The 21,671-nt window shown below is 39.2% G+C and overlaps 3 protein-coding genes across 10 annotated transcripts in view; 1 reads left to right on the plus strand and 2 right to left on the minus strand.

The window, feature by feature from the left end:
* LOC104632426 (dehydrogenase/reductase SDR family member 9) overlaps positions 1-9,765 on the minus strand; it is a 34,487-nt gene extending 24,722 nt beyond the window's left edge. The window contains exons 1-2 of one of the 2 annotated variants that reach the window (XM_075756738.1): positions 9,620-9,765; positions 7,908-7,999 (exon numbers count right to left, since the gene is read on the minus strand). The gene's annotated coding sequence lies outside the window, so the exon portion shown is untranslated. Of the gene's footprint in view, positions 1-7,670; positions 8,000-9,619 lie in introns of both variants that reach the window. The other variant, XM_075756739.1, reaches the window with a different exon arrangement.
* ABCB11 (ATP binding cassette subfamily B member 11) overlaps positions 1-21,671 on the plus strand; it is a 54,404-nt gene that overhangs the window by 12,882 nt on the left and 19,851 nt on the right. For 4 of the 5 annotated variants that reach the window (XM_075756729.1, XM_075756728.1, XM_075756730.1 and 1 more), the window contains 16 exons: positions 588-609; positions 2,037-2,084; positions 2,180-2,228; positions 4,142-4,383; positions 6,026-6,113; positions 7,047-7,180; positions 9,026-9,197; positions 10,479-10,603; positions 11,358-11,532; positions 14,112-14,225; positions 16,189-16,299; positions 17,222-17,347; positions 18,120-18,323; positions 19,568-19,738; positions 20,116-20,317; positions 21,018-21,096. In XM_075756729.1, coding sequence (XP_075612844.1) covers positions 588-609; positions 2,037-2,084; positions 2,180-2,228; positions 4,142-4,383; positions 6,026-6,113; positions 7,047-7,180; positions 9,026-9,197; positions 10,479-10,603; positions 11,358-11,532; positions 14,112-14,225; positions 16,189-16,299; positions 17,222-17,347; positions 18,120-18,323; positions 19,568-19,738; positions 20,116-20,317; positions 21,018-21,096 — 2,062 coding nt within the window. The remainder of the gene's footprint in view (positions 1-587; positions 610-2,036; positions 2,085-2,179; positions 2,229-4,141; positions 4,384-6,025; positions 6,114-7,046; positions 7,181-9,025; positions 9,198-10,478; positions 10,604-11,357; positions 11,533-14,111; positions 14,226-16,188; positions 16,300-17,221; positions 17,348-18,119; positions 18,324-19,567; positions 19,739-20,115; positions 20,318-21,017; positions 21,097-21,671) is intronic. The other variant, XM_075756731.1, reaches the window with a different exon arrangement.
* The window catches only part of G6PC2 (glucose-6-phosphatase catalytic subunit 2), a 38,345-nt gene continuing 36,440 nt past the window's right edge, over positions 19,767-21,671 (minus strand). For 2 of the 3 annotated variants that reach the window (XR_012836129.1, XM_075756735.1), the window contains exon 8: positions 19,767-20,206. The gene's annotated coding sequence lies outside the window, so the exon portion shown is untranslated. Of the gene's footprint in view, positions 20,271-21,671 lie in introns of all 3 variants that reach the window. The other variant, XM_075756736.1, reaches the window with a different exon arrangement.

Genomic DNA, 21,671 nt, shown 5'->3' on the forward strand with positions numbered 1-21,671 from the left:
AGTTGCCCTAGAGCATAATTATATATTGTAGTATAATTCCATTTCTCTAAGCTATGATTCCTTAGAGAGTATCCCAAGAATAGGCATCAGTGTTGCAAGTTCATCTTACCCTCCAGGGGCACAGCTGCCCCTCTTCCACAGGATTTGGAAGGCAAGAGTGAAGAGCTACCGTTCCTCCTTTCAGGGATCGTGCATGGGCTGCCAGTGGAGTAGTATTCCTTGATGAGACAGTGTACAAGAGAACTAGTTGAATACTAGCAAACAGTTTGCAATGAAAACAAATTGACTTTTGGCAATAGTGCTGAACAATGTATTTAGCGAAAACCATTTTGTCATCTGGGGGACTGAAAACTTGAGACAACTTCTTCAAGAGAAGGCAGGCATAAATTGATATAAATTTACCAAGGCGTTTATGGGCCCATGTCAGTTCATGTCCCTGGCTAGATGTATCAGTGGGAATAAGATGCTTATCACTCAGGAATGATCAGGTCCCATGGGATTCTAGGGTGTGTGTCACATGTCTACAGAAGATTATGTACTTTAATAATTAATTATTAACAAGAGTGTGCATTTATTTTCCCTAACAGGTAACAGCTTCAAGAACTCAGAGTAAGTCATGTACACAAATGGAACAACCGATATTTCTAGGAATATTCAAAGAAGTTAATGTCATTGGATCAATGGCGCATTTATAGAATATATGGTATTTAATCAAGAGCTGTTCTGTAGGAGTCGAACTGTCTTATTTGATACAACTGACACAGGTAGACCAAAACAGTCCTAGAAAACATTAAAAACACAGAGTAATAGCAGCAAAATATGGTCTTTCTTCTGAAAATGTTTTTGGTATTCAAATTTATCTTTCTTCAGTGCTTTTAGTTTGAGAAATGAGTTTTTCAGGAATTTTAATCAATCTTGATTAAGTTATCTTAAATCTTAACTGTGAGATTTGAAAATAAAAGGAATTAGTTCACATCATTTGAGCTCAGATATTAAGAGTTAAATGTAGAATTCCAGATAGTTAAAAGCTGAAATGACTTAGAGACCTTGACCTGCAGCTATCATCTGAGATTTGAATGGGGTTAAAAGCCTCCCTCTTCCTAGATCTTGGGACTACTCTGTAGCAGACTGGACATCCTAGTGGGTGTGGTAATTTGTGCCAGCTCTTTCTGACACAGTGTGCACGGTCTGAGAACTACGCCTTGAATGAGGAAGCAAGAGCATCTCTTAATTTTTGCCTTTGTCAGGTTGCCCATCTCAGAGAGCACCAGCCTCAAGGTCTACCATGGTCCTTGCACATACCTTGAAACCCAAGTTATGTTGGACTTTCACATGTAACGCACATGTGGTCCTACCTACTAAACACATGAAGCTTCCTTCAGGCTTTCTATGATCTGGTTTCTGAAAACTGTTCATAACAAATATATCTTGAATTCATTTGTTTCATAAAAAAAACCCAAAGAAACCCAAATTCAAAATCCCTACTCATTCATCACTGAATGTACACAGCTGCTGATTACTTGCTATAGTATGGATCCCATCCATAATGGTGCAACTAGTCCTTTAGATTTTAACTGATCATACAAAATAGCAATACATAATGTGAGCACTGAATAAAACCCTGTGTGGTAGGGTGAGAGATTCTACTGCCACTATGGACATCTAAACATACAGGCAATATAAGAGGGAATGGGAACAGGACCTTTCTCTGCCTTAAGGAAAGGACTAGCCAATAATTTGGATAGTAGGTTTTTCTCTAACTGACCTCCAAGAACACACAATCCATGTTACAGAAACAGTGTTTTGAGGAGCTGCTTATGAAACAAAGCATAAACCTTCAGATCATTTTAACCTAACCTCAGTTCTAGTCCCTGTCTAAAATTTAAAAGAACCATCAAATCACCAGTTCCAAAGAAATCTGAAAGAAACAGCTCATCTCTTAAAATTCTGGGCAAAATGTCTCAAATAAAATGTAATTTCAGAGAAGTAACCAAGAGAATAAAAGAATTAATGTAAAATCTTATCCTTTTTGCTAGGAATTTCTATACATATGAAGAACCTTTTATAGAGAAGAAAAGTGAAAAGTGAGTTAAGTTCAATTCTGTATACTATCTTTGCATATAGAACAAAATATGTACTAAAATACAAGTTTATAATTTTATGTTTTCTGTTCTTGAAGGTCATCAGAAAAGAAAGAAAACAGTATTCGTGTTGGCTTCTTTCAGCTGGTAATGAGAGCAATGACTATAAATATTTTATGTGTATTGTGCTGCAGAATAAATGACAATAATCTATATGGTTGTTTTGGGGAATAGCTGTGACTAAGCCAAACTTTTAAGGATTAAACTATTTGGCATGAAATCCTGCCATTGAAGTCAATGGGAATTTAATAGAACCCTTTGTGATTTTGTCAGCTTGGTATTGATTATTGATATTTGTGTCATCATTGTCTATTAAACACATTATATTGAACCTACAGGTAGATATGAGGAAAAGAGTTAAGATGCACAGCAGGGATCTAGGTGACCTTGGTTCATTCTTATTCCTGCCAAAAATTTGGTGTGTGATATTTGGTACATAATTTAGCTCCCTTGTAATTTCTCCATGGGTATTAGAAGATTTGGTAACTATAGAAACTTGGGAATGCACAATAGTGTATGGTATGTCTAGCCTTTGATGAGCCTTTGAATCCCATAGGGTGCATCTAAATTTTAAAATTAATGTAGTAGAGAGATGTGCAACCCAGCAGCATGCAGCTAAGAGGTTTTATTACTTGTGTTTTGCATGTAGCCTAGGCAATTAGCCTCTAGTTTGTACAAACTAATATGGTCCTGACTGTAATACTGGGCTAGTGCGGTTACATCCATGCCCTTAGGTAGTCTGAGTGGGGTGGAGAGAACAGTCTGTCCATGCAGAGGGTTATGTCTGTTAAGCAGAGAGGTTTGAATTCTGTAGCCTGTTTTGCACAGATGTTTAACTTGTAAAGTGCAGTTGGTAAACACTGTACATTTGCATCAAATGTGCTGAGAGATTAGATATCACATATCTGTGTGTTTTCTGTGTGGTTTTTTTTTTTTTTCCCTAGACTTCTTATGAGCAAAGTTTGCAAGACAGTTGTAGTGCTACAGTTTTCTTCTCACATTTTTTGTAGGAAGACCTTTTATTTATTTCTCTTTTATGTTAACTAACTTGGTTTTACCTTGTCTCTGCCCTAATGTCCCTTTTCCATATGTGCTCCAAATGCCTACCCTTTCTTCTCTTAGACACATTATAGCACCCGCAGAACCTGGACAGGTTCTTCAGCAGGCTATATGATTCCTCTTTACACTCCCATTTCAAAATCTATAGCATTTGATACTAATATTCTATATAGAAAATTTGATCTACATATTTACGCATGACTTCAACATGAGAATCAGACTTCACACAATCATGACAAAGGTCACTTAAGTCACTGTATCTTAGCTGAGTCACCAGCTGCATGTGTGCATGCTCACAGCCCATGGCAAATGTAAGGTAATGGGACTTAGCTCAATCCTTCTTTTATTGCATACAATGTCATATTTCTATACATTTCTCCCAGATTAAGAGCTAAGGCACAATTGCCTGGCTCAGCCAACTTGTTTTAGAATATTAATTACAAGAACTTGCTCTGAGAAGTGGCTTTCTACCACAGCACCTCAGACTTTTGCGAAATTGGCTAACTCTTTTCAGAAGCTCTGCACAATGCCCTAAGGCTTTTTCCTCCCTTCCCTCTCCCTCTGTCCCCACAGGAAATCTGCAAAGCAGACTATATATATGAGTTATAATTACTGTTAATCTTTTTTTTAGCTAGTTTCTGGAATGGTGATAATGTGGAATGATACTGAGCTATTAATGTTATATGATAATACATTAATTCAGATGGTCAGATTCTGCTGTCAACTACAAGGGAGCTCATAATAATTTATGAGGCTGTAATCACAGGTGCAATTAGATTAGATTGGAGAGAGAGATTTGTCTTCTTTCTGTATTGAAGATAATTCTGAAATTTAAAGAGTATGATTTTGCATCTGATCCACCTGATTAATGATTTATCAGTATACAACCAGCATGAAGACTGCCTCTCAGAAGAGACCATATTTTTTTCCTGTCTCTTTAGTTTCGATTTTCTTCATCTCTGGAAATTTTAATGATGGCTGTTGGTAGTTTCTGTGCTATTGTTCATGGAGCAGCCCAGCCAGCTGTGTTGCTTGTGTTTGGTGCAATGGCAGACACATTTATTGAATATGACATTGAAATGCAAGAGCTTAAAGACCCAGGCAAGATATGTGTAAATAACACCATAATGTGGAGTAATGGTACTGTTCATCAGAATGAAAAGAATGCCACAATAAGATGTGGGTAAGTAGCAGATGTATTTGTTTCTTTTCCTTTGTTATTATGGCTTGTCAGAGAATGTATAGCTAGTGAAAGTCCACTTCAGCTTTTAAATCTTACATTTTTCTACCCATAAGGCAGTAAATGGGCATGGTTCTTGTTGCAGAATCCTGTTTCTGAGCTGGGGATATTACCTGGAGGGAGAGAAGGTCAGCATGGTCTTTCAGCTATAGATGTCAGCAAGGATATTCTTTGATGATAATTGTTCTGATAACAGATGTGTCTGCTACACATCTGAGTACATTAATCTGTTATCTCTGATGACACTGTAGGTAATAATGACTTCTGGTCATTCTGGTTAGGACTTAGCTACCTACAGGTGCCTGCTGACTTCTGAGCAAGTTAGCCAAACTTTAGTTGTTGAAGAGAAATGAGCACTTCTGGGACGCAATTCATCTTAGCTTATGGGAGAAGTCTAGGGCAGGTCAGATGAACTGCCCTAGAAGAGTGCCTGTTTCTTTCCATTAACTATAATAAATGGAATCTAGATGATTCATTCAGATACAGATATCTGTCAAAGGCAAATTTGAACCTGTAACCTTTCCTAAGGCTCATTTTTCAGTGCATCATTCTAAGAGTTTTCTAATGTCTGAGTCACATTTAATTAGATATTTAATTAGAATTAAAAGTTACTTGTCTAAAGGTCTCTGAAATTCAGAGCACATGGGAAGTGATTCACATTCCTAGATGTACGTGGTTGGGGCCAAATTATTTGCTCCAGGCTGTCCAAGCCAGCCCTCTGAGATGGGGCTGGCAGATAGAATACAGGATTTGCTACAGACCTCTGTTCCTCTGAAACAGCAACTATGCACCAGGCAGGATACATTAAAACATTAAACCCCGTACTGGATATCTGTATTAGGCACCTGAGTTGTTTCCATGATTGTTTTTTGCAAGAGATCAGGTCAGGTGCATAGTGTTCCCTTTTGGCTTAAAATTTCAGTGTACCAAATTCTAAGTAAACAGAATAAAATCTGCTGTCTGCAGGATGTTTTTTAAACAGTTGTCTAAAAGCATAACCGGTAACAACCTGAAATGCCCATTTCCAAGTAATCTAAATGCAATAGCAGCAACTTAATGCTCTTCACTGATATTAGCAATTATTTAATACTCCTACTTGAGCTAAAAGAAATGATCATTTCAGATTAGCAAGGTTATGGTACAAAATAATACTTGAATTTACTTTAGCAGCTTTCATTTCTCTTTGTAAAACACTGTTTACATCCAAGTGCTGTAAATTGGTGTAATGGTACAAAGTAAGTGCATTCAACATCTAATGAAAGCTTGTTGGGCAGCTGTTCCCTCAAATGCCCTCTCACCTGTGCTGTTTCAGAGCGTGCAGTCTGGTGGGGTTTCTCAGAGACTGCAGAGCTGCTCCAGGACATCAGAACGTTTCCTGGTACCAACCAGCACCCTACCCCTGTGCTACAGGCAAACCAGCCACTGCTAGTGCTAGCCTCAGTATAGGGAAACAATGCTTCTATCAGCAAAACAAGCTGACTTGCCAGCTGACGTGACTCCAACTTGAAGAAACACCAGATTAGAAATATGTGAGAAACTTAAAACAGTATTGCTAACTTTTTTTTCCTTTTTTTTTTCCCCACAGGCTGCTGGACATTGAACAAGAAATGACCAAGTTTGCAGGGTACTATGCAGGAATTGGTTGTGCAGTACTTTTGTTAGGATATCTCCAAGTCAGTATTTTGTTCCCTATTTTGATTTCAAAGTTTAAATCACTAAATAATTAAGTTTATAATAATTATGTTTCCTTTAACTGCTTAGTCAGCTGCCCATTTGAGCAGAGCAGACACTCAGTTCTCATTCTATTGGCTGAAATAGTTTAGCTCTGGCAATCGGAGAACTCCTTGGATTGTGCATGCATACTGTTGTACAAGGATACTTTTCACCCAGTGACATGAATGCATGCTGCTCCTTTCACACCACAAGAATTACTTGCTCAACTATGCTTACTATGGAATCCATGTGCCCTCCCAAAATAACAGCTGAAGGGCATGCAGGTTCTCAGTAGGCACCTCAACTGTGTTGGGCCCTGTGTTTCTTTTACAGAGATATTACAGACTAATACTAGTGTAAAACTAGTGTTGGAAAAGAATCACACCCTACATATTCTGTAATAATGGTTCAATCCTTATGACTGAGATGAGCCACAAGCTTGGATGATTCCTGTATAATCTGCTAACGGGTCCACTGCTTTTGTAGCTTTTTATAATTGCAAAAATCACTTGTCATTCTCCTTCCTGAAAACCATCCCAGAGTTTTGCTGAGGTAGGATGGCTGCCATCCCTATATTACTTACAGCTGTAGATGGAAAAATTTTTGTCTTTGACATTCATATGAACAGCACAAGTAGTTTAACACGCATCTCAGCCTGCCAGAACTGAGACAAATGTTTGATCCAGAGGCTTTATAAAACTGTTGGATTATTTAAAGATCAAAGGCATAAAACAACTATCATCTCTGTGTAGCTAGAATATATTTTACCTGAATAGTAAGTTCATCAATAGCCAAATTGCTCTTTCCCATTTTAGCCAAATTGCTTTTTCCCATTTTTTGGGAGTAGAAAGACTTTTTACTGCAATTTATCAGCCACATTATGCTCTTCCCAGATCTGCTTTTGGGTTATGGCTGCAGCTCGTCAGATACAAAAAATCAGGAAAGCTTATTTCAGGAAAGTAATGCGCATGGATATAGGCTGGTTTGACTGTACATCTGTAGGAGAACTGAACACCCGAATTTCTGAGTAAGTAATCTAGAAAAAACATATACTACAAAGAACCTTTTGCACTTCCTTCCAAACACAACAGAGTGCCAATAACTAGGCATTTGACAAACACCTTCTAATATAAAATACAGCTATGTTCCTGGGAGCGGAGACCAGGCTGATTATCTCCCCCATCTTTCAACTGAATGCCATAACTGTTAAGCCACAATTATCTCCCTTTCATGCCTTGTCTGTCAGTAAATGTGGGGCATTTTTGGTGGGTTTTTGGGTGGGTTTCTTTTACCAGCTTGTCCAGCCTTCCCTTCTCCTCCTGTGCCCAGTCCTTTCAGAGTAATCTCTAATTTGGCTGCCACTGCACACTCCCTTGAGGCTGGAGATGTGGGTTTGAACCCTCTCTCACTTCCCAGAAAGGAAAATTACATTAGAGGCACACTTTGCTTTTGGTGGCTTTTAAAAGAGAAGAGTGAGCCTTGCTTAATCTTTTGCTAAAGAAGGTACAAGAACCTACCTTTAGAAAGGGACCCAAGGTAGATGGAGAAACCTTCTTATCCTGAGTAACCATTTAGTCCTGAGAAAAGCAGAGTTTAAGGCTTTTTCCTTTTCTTAGTTGTTCCTGTTTACAGGCTGAAGGCAGCTGTGAGGTGAATATGCTGACTCTAGATGGCTCCCTGTTCTTAGTCGTGCCTGCATAATAGTAGTCACATCTGCAGAAGATTTTTCTGTAGTTGAAGGGGATTTTATTTACCTTTACTCACTGCCCAGTGGTATCTATGACTTCCTGTGGTGTTCTTTTTATGACGAATAAATGCCAAGTGTAAGTCACTGTGAAGAATTTCTCTGGAAAAAAAATAGGAACTGAGCATGTATTTGTCTAATAAACACTTAGTTCCCTGTTTTTTTTGCACGACATTGCCCTGTGCCTACAAAAGCTTCCTGACTGCAAAAAAACATTCTCCAGAAGAAATGTAAACATGTTCTTCAACTCAACACTCTTAAATTTTTCAGTAGAGAACTGGAATTTCACTTGATATATCAATGAGCTAGCAACTTTGCACTTTAAACCTTAACACCACTTGCTCCTATTTATTCCAGGCGTTCCCAGTTCTTCTAATCTCAGGGGTGAGGTAGTAGCCAAGAATGACAGAAATATAATGACTGTTTTCCTTTAAGACATTTTTTCTGTTGGCAATGCATAAGAGAAAACAAATGAACTCTGCAGCTGCCTAGGGGTCAAATGATATTAACTGCTGCACCACTGTCCCCTATGTGACAGAGCTGTCATGCTGCCTTCAGTGGTAAAGTAGCACTCCTCAGTTTTCCCACTCTCTTTCTCTCATTTAGAGAACAAACTACCTGATAAGGTGGAGAGAGGAACCAGGAGGTGGTAGAAGGTGGAACTAGATGAGAGTTACAGCCCTCCTCCCTTTTCCTGCCCCCTCAACAAGGCAGTATGGTACATTCTCAGTGCACTGTGGTGGGAGGACTACCATATCAGCTAGAATGTTTTTCCGTTATCAGATAGCTGCATCTAGCTGTCATGTCTCTGCCCTTTCCTTAAAATCAGCTGAGGAACAGTAGTAAGGACCAGCTAGTGAATGAATCTACTGGCAGGTTGACTTTTCCTGGGAAAAGACAGTATCTTCTCTGCAGTATTCATGCATAAAAGCCACCTGACATTGCAAAGGCACCAGGTTTTCTTGCTGTAGCCCCGGGTCTTTGGAAGGGATGATGATGGAAAGAATAGGTGTGAGGAAGGGCCCGCTCCGAGGGAAAACAACTAACCCAAATGTGGCCAAGACTTGCAACACAAATGAAAGATATGCTCACCAATCTTCTGTTGGTTTTTGTTGGTTTTTTTCCCAGTGATGTTAACAAAATTAATGAGGCTATTGCTGACCAAGTAGCAATCTTTATTCAGCGCTTAACTACCTTTGTGTGTGGATTCCTACTGGGATTTGTCAGTGGCTGGAAATTGACCTTGGTTATCATTGCAGTCAGCCCCCTACTTGGAGTTGGAGCAGCTGTATATGGCTTGGTAAGTGAATTGTGAGAGGTTCGTGTTGAGGTATGATGAGTAGGGAAGATCATGCCATAGAGCTGGGAGGATTGGTGGAAGGCTATTACACCCCTTTAAAGTCAAAAGAGGCAGATTATGGTCACAGCAGCACTGGGAGTGAGGGCGGGGAGGGGGGAGGCGGGCTTTGCTCCCACTTTGCTTATTCTGATTCCCAGAATAATATATCCTGCTTCTAAGATGGGAGTGTAAGCATACCTTCTACTGGGTCCTGTGGATGGACCTGTGTTTGCTGAGATCAGAACCTGGCCTACACATTCTCTCTATTACTACACACCTGGTTATTAGACACAGGGCTTGATTTCTAAATGTAGATTAAGGACTTTTAGAGATGATCATGTTCTGGAGCTGTAAAATAGCTGAAAAAAACTGCTCAAACTTACCTCAAGCTGTACCTGCTCTTGGCAGCTGCTGCATCCTCTCCCAGTTCTTCCCGTTCTGCTTCTCTACCTGTGCCCTGCAAACTCCCTGTCACTGTGCAGAGGAAGGACAGTGAAGACAGAAACTGCAGGATCCTCTGCCTTCTCAACTCCTCTCCCACACCCAGCAGGGCTGGGCAGTTCCTGCTCCTCCTCTGCACTCTCTCACACTCTGCTCTTTGGTTGGGTTCAGCCCTTTGGCTATCCCTCTTCTTCCACGTCAGGAACAGTTTGCTATCATTTTGTTATCAAACCTCTCATGTAACTCTGACTAATTTCTCATCTTCCTGCTCATCTTTATCACCTTGTGCTGGCTGCAAGTAGATGACTTGAATAATGACTCAGTGTGAAGTCGGAGAGCAGAATCCTGGCATGGAATGAAATTAACCCCCAAATGCCTCTTTCCTTAATTTGCAATTTTTTTTCTGAGCTCATTCCCCTTTATGTTTGTAATTCCCCCCCTTCCCATTGTTACTTCTGTCCCACCTCTTTTCTTTCATGTACCCACTGTTAAGTGTTTCCTCCTTATGAGCCTTACCAGCCCAAGTCTTTGGTTTTTTGCCATGAAGAAGACAGACCCAAGGTCAATCTAGCCTGGTTTCCTGTCTCCAAAAGTGGCTAATAGATGCTGGGGTAGGGTATTTGAAGGGAAAGAAGGAAAGAAGTCTTTCAGTGTGCAGTGTGCCTAATAAAAGCCTGCTTGGAGTGGAGGAGATGACCTCATGCAGAGCAAGCAGGGCAGTGTGACAGCCAGTACTGCTTACTGCTGTCCTTGTCTGCACCTACAGTTCAGGTGTAACCAGCACTTCTTATGCTTTTGTAGGCTGTGGCAAAACTAACAGGCCGAGAACTAAAGGCTTATGCAAAGGCTGGAGCTGTGGCTGATGAAGTGCTCTCGTCCATCAGAACAGTGGCTGCTTTTGGTGGAGAGAAGAAAGAAGTTGAAAGGTTTGTTTGGATAAATTGTAAGGTCTCTGATTTTTTTTTCTTGTAGCAACATAGCACTATAATGTACTTCAGACTCATGGTTATTAGTCTCTAAATTCTACAACAATGCCCATCTGTTAGCTTTGAGAAGTACATGCATGTATGTTACAGAAATCCAGGTGTCAAATAATATTACATATGCAAAACCAGTTCATAATTCAGTCATTCAGTGAAATAGAACATCAGCAATACTATCTTCAAGTCATTCCCACTTATAGGAACATACTGTCAAATTTTCCCCTAGACATTGTCTGATATATCACTTTTGCAGCACATATGAAAACTTTGGGTACTTTCAAGCTGAGTAAAAGAACTAGTTCCGGTAGGACATAATGATTTGATGATATTAATCTGAAAATTTCTCTTAAATTTGTTTAAAACATAACATGGCTGAAGGATGTGTTCTGAAGCATTGGCCAAATTCTCAGATCCTGTGTTGCTCTGCTAAAACCCCAAACCCTGTGGCAAGGTATCCACAGTGAGTGTGGCTTTTCTTGTGCTTTACACTAGTACATATAAGGATTTCATGATCTTGGAGCATTGCTGGTTTCAGCAGTCATCTAACTTCAGAGAGAGGTATCGACTGTATGTAGACTCTCTGTTAACTGTAGCACAGCCAGTCATTGAAGACACCTCATTTTCTTGGTCTTTACTCATTTTGAATTTTCTATCAAATTCATTTAATCTCCTTTTATTTTTCTCTCTCTGTCTACAGATATGATAAGAATCTGGTGTTTGCTCAGCACTGGGGAATTCGAAAAGGAATAATAATGGGATTATTCACTGGTTACATGTGGCTTATAATTTTCCTGTGTTATGCATTAGCCTTTTGGTATGGCTCTAAACTTGTCCTTGAAGAAGAAGAGTATTCACCTGGCACTCTTCTGCAGGTACCCATTTTAGCTCAATGCAACTTTTCTGAACTGTTTTTTGAAACATTAATTCTGCAACACATATTTGTAGTGTTCTAGTATCTTGTGGCTCAGTGGTAACAAACACCATATATATCTTTTAAAGATCATTACTCAGTATATGTATGAAAGTATATGATAGAACTGGATAAGATTTTTAAAAAATCCATGTTTATTTTAAAGATTTGAAATTATGCCTATTGTGATCAGAATAATGCTTTTTTTTGAGAGCCTGCTACACAATTGACAGGGGCCTGAAACTAGCTTTCCCGCATTGTGGGTCAGCATGCGGCTTCTGGGATATTGGCTTCTCTGAAGAACTTACTTTGTGATGAAAAACTCCATTGTGATAAAGAGAAACCTAACCAAAGAAAGTTTTATCAAATCTAACCTCTCTCTCATTAGCAGTTTCTGTTCCTTGAATCACCATTTTCTGTTGCTAATTGCCCACCCAGCTCTATAGATGACAAAGAATGTGTAAACATACATGCTGATAAAAACACACATCGCTCTGGCTCCTGCAGTGTATAGAAAAAACCATGGCACTCATGCATCCACTTCTATACAGTAGATGCTTTAGACACTGATGATCTAAATGCAAGAAAACCAACATCTACAGATATTTTGGTTATTTGCTTTAAGCCAGGACTGCCTAAATGGCAGGCTCCAGTCCAGACCCAGAGTAAATTTCTCCTGAACCTTGATAAGTCTTGGGTGTTCTGATGAGACATCTATTTCTGGTCCTCTGCCTGTTGCACACCATGAGAGCTCCCAACCACCAGCAGCATGCAGTGAAAAATTTCCTGCTAAGTGGAGCTTGATAAATTACTTCAAGAACATTGTAAAGTTGAGTCATTCTTTCAAGGAGGATGTCCCGCACAGGAAATTATTTGCAACTGCTCGTGGCACCAGTAGTTGATACAAGTTGGTGCTGTGAAAAACAGAGTGACCAATTTTCTTGCCTTGCACATGATGACTATAGTTCAGTGCTTCCAAATGACGAATGGCAAACAGTGGGGAGCTACCATGTAGCTGAAAAATTGTAGCTGCCAAGGGAGAGGCTCTCCCTTGCGCTCCCCTTCCTCTCTTAGTTTTCAGTCATCTTTCTTGTACTGAGTACTGAATCCTGTCTACTTTTATTTCTTTCTCAATGGTAGTGTTTCCTTAGGCACCTTGCCCATTTAGCCTGACTACTGTTTGTGTTGTATTCAAAAGGATAGCTGAATATTTGATTGCTTCTTGGAAGAATTCTCAGGTATTGCCAAGCTACAACAAAGGATTACATACCAGCTCTCTAATGGTCAGGGTGCACATTCAAACTATCAGCCACAACAAAGCAAAAAAAATGGACCAAAAGCCTACACCAAAGACATTATCCAAACATTTATAATCTGGTCTGCCAAACCACCTCTGTAACTGAAAAACTAAGGAGGAATAAAGCAGACTAAATTCTAGGGAAAAAATGTTCATTCTGACAAGCACACCCTGGTGTGTCCTGTTCTCTGAAGCCCCCGTCTCTTACCAGAATTGCCAACATTTTCAGCCTTAGATGGTTCCTGTCTATTCTTAAGAACTTTGATAGAAACCCCTTCGTAGGAAAAGAAGCATTAGCAGCTTTTAGGAATTTTGAACAAATGCTTTTAGCATTTTGGTTGACGTGCTGCTTCTGAACTGCAAGGCCAGACTCTAAGGCTGAATTCTTGAAGTATCCTCTGATATTCAATACTCTGTCCAGCTGCCTTTGTCATCTGTCAGTCCTTCCAGGAAAAGTGGATGCTGTGGCTCGTTTCCCTCATGTTGTCCTAGGCTTAGACCAAAAGGGGATCCTAGGGCTTTCAGAAGAGGGTCACTAGTGAGTAACCCTTCCCTTTGGTTCTTGGAAAAGGACTTGAAACAGTGAGCACATTGGGTATGTGCTACCTGCAGAAACTGTCCACCTGCACTCATAGAATAATCTCACCTCAATCAGTAGTTTATCCAGTGTTGGTAGCAACCCCTACACTTCATTTCTGTGTGAGATGGAGAAGAAATATTCTCTGTAGCTGGTACTTGCTCCAGAAGTAAGTTTTGTGAGTATTGGACGAGACAGGAACTGTATTGGTTGTAATACATTGTTTTAAGCTTCTTTCTGGTTTTGAATTGTTGTAGCCTCTCATCTGCTTACTAGTAAAAGACATCTCTGAAATAATCTACTTTTCACTGATGCTCAGTTCCAGCCATTGTTTCAAGGCACAGACACCCAGTAAAATCGAAGTGGCTTAAAAATACATCAGTGGCACCTCCGTAAATATCTGGGTGCACACATTTTTAGGCCAGGGCAAATATAAGATAAGTTGATTTACTTCAGCCCGGAAGCAAAGCTGTGAAAGTGAAAATCCTTCTAAGATGCATTTGTTTGCTTTCTTGTGGGCTAATTATGCTCATATAGTGAATCACTGCAGCTCAGCTGACGCACAAGAAGTCGTTAAGCCACTGTACTTTGATTTGCCTGTCTAAGCTCTAAACTGTAATAAAAATGTGATGTCATATTTTGTTAATTTCTTTTTCCACTTCTTCAGGTTTTCTTTGGCGTTTTAGTAGGAGCTTTAAATCTTGGCCAGGCATCTCCCTGTCTGGAAGCCTTTGCCACTGGCCGTGGGGCTGCAGCAAATATTTTTGAGACAATAGATAAAGTAAGTAAAGCATTTCTAAGTTGTGTCACTTTGTAGTGGAAAAATAATTAAATAAGCCTCAAGCAGTGGTAGTTTTATCTACTGTGTAAATAAGGAAACATGAGTGCAATTAAAGAAAAATTGACTGTGCAATAGAAAGGTCTAGCGGCATTGAATGGTTTTCTTAAGTGGCCTCTGTCCAAATAATGAAGTTTTTACCTCAGCTACTGCTGTTTCTTACTCCCATTTCTCCTTATGTAGAATTACTGATCAGTGCTGGCCCATGGAAAGTGTACAGGCAGGCATTAATAGTCACCTTGCAGCCAAACTTGCAGCAAGCATCTAGCTCCCAGCCTCCAGATGGCATCAAAAGATGTGGCTCTATTAGCTTTAGTGGCAAAAGTGGCCTCTGTCACCTGTCCCAGAGCTACCCCAAGTTAAAATGAGACCAAATGAGCACAGGCACTCGTCACATAGCAGTCATAAATTTTAATCACAATATTACCTAGACAGAGAGACATTTCAAATAAGGTTGTATGAGAGAGTCTGAGAGCCACTGGCATTTATTGGTGATGCTTCCTTTCTATATTTGTATAAATTTAGTGGTTGGCAAAATGACGCTGATTTCTTAGCAGTACGTAGTATCTCTGGTCATTGACAAGCTTTATTGTGCTAAAAGCTGTGTAAACACATTAAAACGCTGCTTCTCTTTTACAGAGCACGTAAGGGTATATAAAGAAGGCTAGAGGGGCTGTGCTACTGCTAATGGACTTTTTAGTAACCTGTCAATGTTCTATAATGACATATATATAACACATATGCCTTATAAATGCACTTCATAAGCTCAAGCTCTAAGATAAACTGAAAAAGAGATGAGTAAGGGAAGTGTTTTTAAGAGAAAAATTTAAAAAGCACAAAGAGTTGCAACAGTAAGAATTAATCACAAAATTCAAGATAAGGCTGAGTCAGATAATGTTAGGGTAGAAAAAGCAAACTAAAGTGAGATTTCATCTGTCTAGAGAAAGAGTGACAAAATTAAATCCATCTGCTTGCCACATTTGTAGATTTGTGATTAGACAGTAAAAGCACAGCTCTGCCCTGATACAGATTTTTTTCTGGCACTAAACTTACAGACATCTTGAAGATCCCATTTGCAGGATCGGTGAAACTTTTCTTCATACCTTAGTATCTGAATTTAAGTAAGATATATTTCTAAAGAGGAACCAAACTTTTAGCTATTCTTAACATCTTAGAACACACACATTTCTCTTATTAAAATTACCTTCAGTCTGTTAGGCTACATAAAAAAAATCATGCACGTTTCAATTACCAAATATTGGTGTGGCTGTAGTTTTAATTCTTTCTCTGTATTCCATGCTTCAAAAAATCCATCCTTAGAAAATTTGATTTCTTTGGGATTTCTCAAATTTCTTAGTTCTCTGCTCACACCTAGCAGTCCACAATACTCAAGGCCTGGCCAAAAGTATGTGAGATCCAAAACACTTCATGGGAAAACTTCAAATCAGGATTCCAGCTCTTAGGACTGGGTGTGAGTGTGCAGATCTTCAGCAATGAATTCATTGTTCAGTGCTGTAGGAGAATGTTTATATGAGCGAAGTAGTGCCATTTTATTCCAGAAGAGCTGGCTAAATTAACTTAGTCAAAATGCCTCACTCAGCTATTCTGTTCCAGCAAAAACTATCTGAGTGGTTGACTGTGGTAATTGCCACAGTAAACCTAAAATGAGAAGAAGGTGCATTCATCTGGCTCATACTACCCAGCGGTGACAACTCCTCCATCTCTTGGGCCTTCAATTTTATGTCACTTGCCTGCTAGCACTGGGGCAGAGCCTGCTGCTGGCTCAGTGCAGCCAAGTGCTATTCAAACAAGTGCCATGGTTTTGTATGGTATTAGGAATATTTATCTACTGCAGCAGGGTTGGCTGTTTAACAGCAAATAAATAACACAATAAATTCTATCCTAGAAACCCACCATTGACTGCATGTCAGAAGATGGCTACAAGCTGGATAAAGTACGAGGTGAAATCGAATTTCATAATGTAACATTCCATTATCCCTCCAGACCAGATGTAAAGGTAATTATTCATCATCCATCCCGTGAACACAATTACTGTAAACAACCAAAATATCCCAGTTCTGCCAGCAATTTCTAGATTTTCAACAGTGTTTGATTTCCAGAAGCCCAGACCCTCTGTTTAAAAGTAGACTAAATAATTCTTCTATTAATGAGTTCTTCTACTTACCATTCTGCTTATTTTACCATTTGGACATATCCATTGCCATACATAATTCTCTGCTGCTGAACATAAATTCGTAGTAATTTCAGACAAATTCACCTGCATACAGTTTCTCTTACAGTCAATTATGCACTTGTATCAACCTGTGCTAGAATAGGAGACAAAGTAATAAGCTGAATGGTGCAAGGAGATTTTATAAGTTTCTTCCGTTAGCCTGGGGATGTGCCATGTGACCCATTAAAAAGCTGGGAAAAGGTACAGGAGCATTGGCTGTATACCACATTATTTCTCCATTACTGGGTTTGAATTGACAAATTTGCCTTGGAAAAGCATATTATTGGACAAGCAAATGAGTGCTATTGCTTCTAAAGACAGAAGCATATGAAGTATCGGATTTTTCTACATAATTTCACTGCTACATTCTTACTATTTATGCTTTAACAGGCATCCATAATGCATGTACAGTGTTCTTTAAAGGGAAATTATTGCCAAATTCTCCAATGGTATTAACTTGACTAGTTCTTAATGATGAACAACAGGAACAAACGAAGATCAAAATCTGCCTGCCTGTCATGGAAAACAGTGCTCTGCGTTTATAAACTCTTCAAACAATATAAAAATATTTGGTTTTCTTTTTCCTCTTTCTTCATAGTGTTTTTCTGACTTTTATAAAATTGCTTTGAATCTCCAGAACATACCCAAGAGAGAATTATAATGGATAGATTCTGTTTGGTTTTTCTTTGTTTTTTTTCCTCTCCAGATTTTGGATAACCTTAATATGGTTATTAAAGCAGGGGAGACAACAGCTTTTGTTGGAGCTAGTGGAGCTGGAAAAAGTACAACAATACAGCTCATCCAGCGTTTCTATGACCCCACTGATGGCATGGTGAGTGTACCAGCCTAGAATTTGTTTCTCTAGGCTTAGGGACTTGAAAGAACAACATGGTTTCCAAGGTGGGAAGGAAGACTTTTTTTTTTTTTTTTTTTTTTTAAAAATGAGTGGAATATCCTCTTGTGCATTTCAGGAGAATGTTGAACAGTCTTATCAAAAATAATAATGTGAAAGAGAAAAACCATTAGGAGAAAACAAAAATTCAGTGCTAAATCTGAGTAAAAACTATACCTATAGATACAATAATTCAGGAGTGACAAGTCTTCCGTTCTGGAAAACACAGTATTGAACATTTAATCATTATCCCATAATATTTCTTTAGTATATGCAATTACCATTTAGTAATGGATTGGCTAAGAATATGAATTACATCCATTAACTGTCCCTTTCCATTTACTTGTTCCTAGTTGGCACAAATCACATATATGATGACCTGTGTTTAAATGTATAAAAGACAAAGACCCAATTTATTGTAAACATATAATGATAATTTTGAGGATTACTTTCCACCTGCTTTATTTCTGAGGCCAAGCAAAAATTTGGAAATGACATCAAAGAGCACAACTCCGAGGCTCAAGTAGTAGCATATGCTACTGCCACTGCATTGCATTCTTTTGTATATGAAAGCTGTTTTTTACACTGGTCATGGAAACACATCATCACAGGCCCTTCATTTCCATTGTGTATTTCTTTGTCTCTGAACTGGAGGGGATAACGTCTCAGACTTATTCCTTTTTTGTGTCCATGTTTTATTTGGCTTCTGTAGATTACCCTGGATGGCCATGACATTCGTTCCCTTAATATCCAGTGGCTACGCTCACAGATTGGTATTGTTGAACAAGAGCCAGTGCTGTTTGCTACCACGATTGCAGAGAACATTCGCTATGGTCGGGATGAGGCTACCATGGAAGACATAATCAAAGCAGCCAAACAGGCCAATGCTTACAATTTCATCATGGACTTACCACAGGTATGCTGTGCCTTGTAAAATGTTTGGCAGAATATGATAGGAAAATAGAGAATCCTTTTGTCCCTCCCCTCCTGCAGCCATTTGGGCAGAAGATTAATATAGATAGTAGGCAGCAACCTTTCCTTTGACTAGAGTTAGTTAGGGCTTACTATGTGTATGCCACCAAGCTTAAAAAAAACAACAAAACACCCACAAACCAAGAAGAATTAGTTCCTCAGGAGTCATATGCACAAAATTAAATATCGTGGTAATAATCACACCACGATTTTAAAAATACGTATTTTTCATGCTATGGACATCTGTTTGTGCTCAGGCCAAAAGCAATTTAGACCCCAGACTTTCACAAGCCAGCATATGAAAGTGTGTACTGATCCTCACAACCTCATCTCCTTGTATGAGCTCTGTAAGTTAGCTGGAGGTTCCCTCTTTCCCAGGTCCTTCCTTTATGATGACAGGGCTTTGATCAGTCCTATGGTATCCTCCTTATAAAGCCCATATTTGATAGTACTGGGCTGTTTACTTTTCTAGAATGTTACTTTGCCAAGTAGCTTCTCAAAGGGATGTGTTACGACAGTGAACCTGTTTGACAGGATTCAAGTACCATTAGCTAATGTCAGTATGTACTTTTTATCCTCCATCTATGCATTTCCAGGCTTCCAGGAAACTATTCATAGAAAGACTGTGTAAAGGCCCCTCTGTATTTCCTGGAAATGGTGGAATAAACAAGATTTGGCTCTAGGTGAATACAATTATCCTGGCTCTTGAGATGCTAGGCTTTATGTGTTTGTTTAATTCTCTACCTGAACCCAATGCTACCAGAGTGTGATGTCCATGAATCACAGACACAGTGTTCATGAGTCACAGGCCATCAGCAGACAAGTCCAGCTCTGTGGAAAGTTTGCTGGTGAGTCATCTGATGGAGAGTGGGCTGGTGTTTTCTCTCCATTTGTTTTTGCTGATATAGTATTTGAGCCAAACCAGAACATTTCACCTTTTTATCAGTACATATGTTTGGCTTGGGGTTGGAATCCCATATCAGGCAAAATGATGTTGTACATTATGAAGGAAGGTATTTCATCAGCTCTCCTTTGAATGTGGTGCACTAACAATGTTTTTGTCTTTCAACAACAATAATTTTTTAAGTCTTTGAACTTAATCTGAGAGACATTTTACCAGTGTCTTCACCAGAAGCTTCACAGACCCTTTTGTCATGTGTTTAATTTTCATTTTTTCCCTTCACACAGCAATTTGACACTCATGTTGGAGAGGGTGGAAGCCAGATGAGTGGAGGTCAAAAACAGAGGATAGCTATTGCTCGAGCTCTTGTGCGAAACCCAAAAATCCTGCTACTGGATATGGCTACATCAGCACTTGATAATGAAAGTGAAGCTACTGTCCAAGAAGCACTTCATAAGGTTTGCTATGGCATAGCATAAATCAGACTTAAAAGGGCAGAAAATATTTTTAATGCACTCTGCAGAGGGTGATGCTGAATTGCAACAAAGCAGTGAGAAGCTTTTCTTAATAGCTGTTTCATATGCGCAAGTATAACCTTAATATTATTGACAGAAAATGATTTTTTCTTACATTGGGACATTAACAGAAATCTATAGCTCCCTTTGCTCAGAAACAGATGCTCATCTATGGGCTATGGATGGGGTTCAAGTCAAAGTCAGCCGAAACCACTAAAAAAGACTCCTATCGACTTGACCAAACTTTAGATTACATAGCACCGGTTTCAAGCATTTCTGTTTGCTGTCCTGTGAATGGGGCTGCTGTTGTTCCTTGTCAGGCTCGTCTTGGCCGCACAGCAGTCTCCATAGCTCACCGCCTGTCAGCCATCAAAGCTGCCGATGTCATTGTTGGGTTTGAACATGGAAGGGCTGTGGAGAGAGGAACTCATGAGGAACTCTTGAAGAGGAAAGGGGTTTATTTCATGTTGGTGACCTTGCAAAGCAAAGGAGACACAACACTTAACAGAGAAGCAATGGAAAGTAAGTGTTTTGTTTTCTTTTATAAAATAACATAAAAATCCACAGAACCCTGATTTTTTTAATTTTTTTTTTTTTAATGAGGGCTAGTTGCTTCTTTTTTTTCCTTCCACCTTTATGGCTGAATTTTAGCATTCATAGAAGTAATCATTAATAGCCCCCACCAAAGTGGTTTTACTGCATATGTACTAAATGACCTTCCTAATATAGATCTACCCTGAAACATTAATCCCAACCTGCAATACCCATCATTTTATAGTTCCTTTTAGTGCTGACAGTCCAGTTCTGCTGCGTTTGAAATGCAAGCAAATTATGGAATATGCTGAAACCACGCTATTTGTTTTACTAGAAGCAGATTTGAATCAAAGCTTCTGGAAATGGAGGTCTAATAGAATGACCTGATGTATTTTTGTGAAGCCGCATACCTTGGATATGATTATCTTAAAAGAAGAGAGCAATTACAGTGCTAAAATGGGGAAACAGCCTTTAGCAGTCACATCCCAAGTGAGATGGTCCTTGGGTTAATATTTAGTTAACTTCATCATGTCAAATACAAATATAAAACTTGTGGTACCTGTAGGTTGAGTAGCAAGGTTGTATTACATTCGTTGCCTTCTACAAAGTATTCCAGTTATGACTTGGAGACTTAGGTTGTATTCAATTTTAACACAAACTGAAAAGCTCCATGTTCTATATTTTACAGCAGCAGAAAATAGCGTGGTTGAGCCAAATCTTGAGAAAGTCCAGTCATTTAGCAGAGGAAGCTATCGGGCCAGTTTGCGGTGAGTCTTAAAAATGATTGTAAATTTCGGTATGTTTCCAGATCTCTATACTTCATCCCACTATTCAAAAATCCCAGTAGTGCTAGTGAATCACTTCTCTCTACATTGTGTAAAAGATGGTGGAAGGGCTGCAAGCGTTTTACTAAGACAGATTTCACTTGGAAAGAAATAGCTTGGGTAGTACATTACTGATTGAAGACCTGTGGATAAATAGTAAGATTCTTAATTTTACTCCCCTTTCTATCCGTAGTACCTTCTCTCCAATTCTGGGCTGGTGTGCTAATGTTCGTTTTTTCATATTACTACCATACAGGCATCTATTTGTATTACCTAATGCACTTTCAGTCCAGTCACTTGAAAAATGACTTGCTGTGCAATTACTGGAGAAATCAATGCAGTGTACAGGGACATTTTTATTATGGCTTCTACTGGATGAAAGCTAAAGCATTTTACAAGCCAGACTGTCTTGTAGCTAGACACTTGTTTCTTTCAGGCAAGCCCATGTCAGACGTATGCAAGTGAATACATGTCTCCTACGTTACAGGGTTATGTTTTGTCAGGGATAGAGGTGGATT

Source organism: Balearica regulorum, chromosome 6 (assembly GCF_011004875.1).
Source record: "Balearica regulorum gibbericeps isolate bBalReg1 chromosome 6, bBalReg1.pri, whole genome shotgun sequence".
NCBI classification, from domain to species: Eukaryota; Metazoa; Chordata; class Aves; order Gruiformes; family Gruidae; genus Balearica; species Balearica regulorum.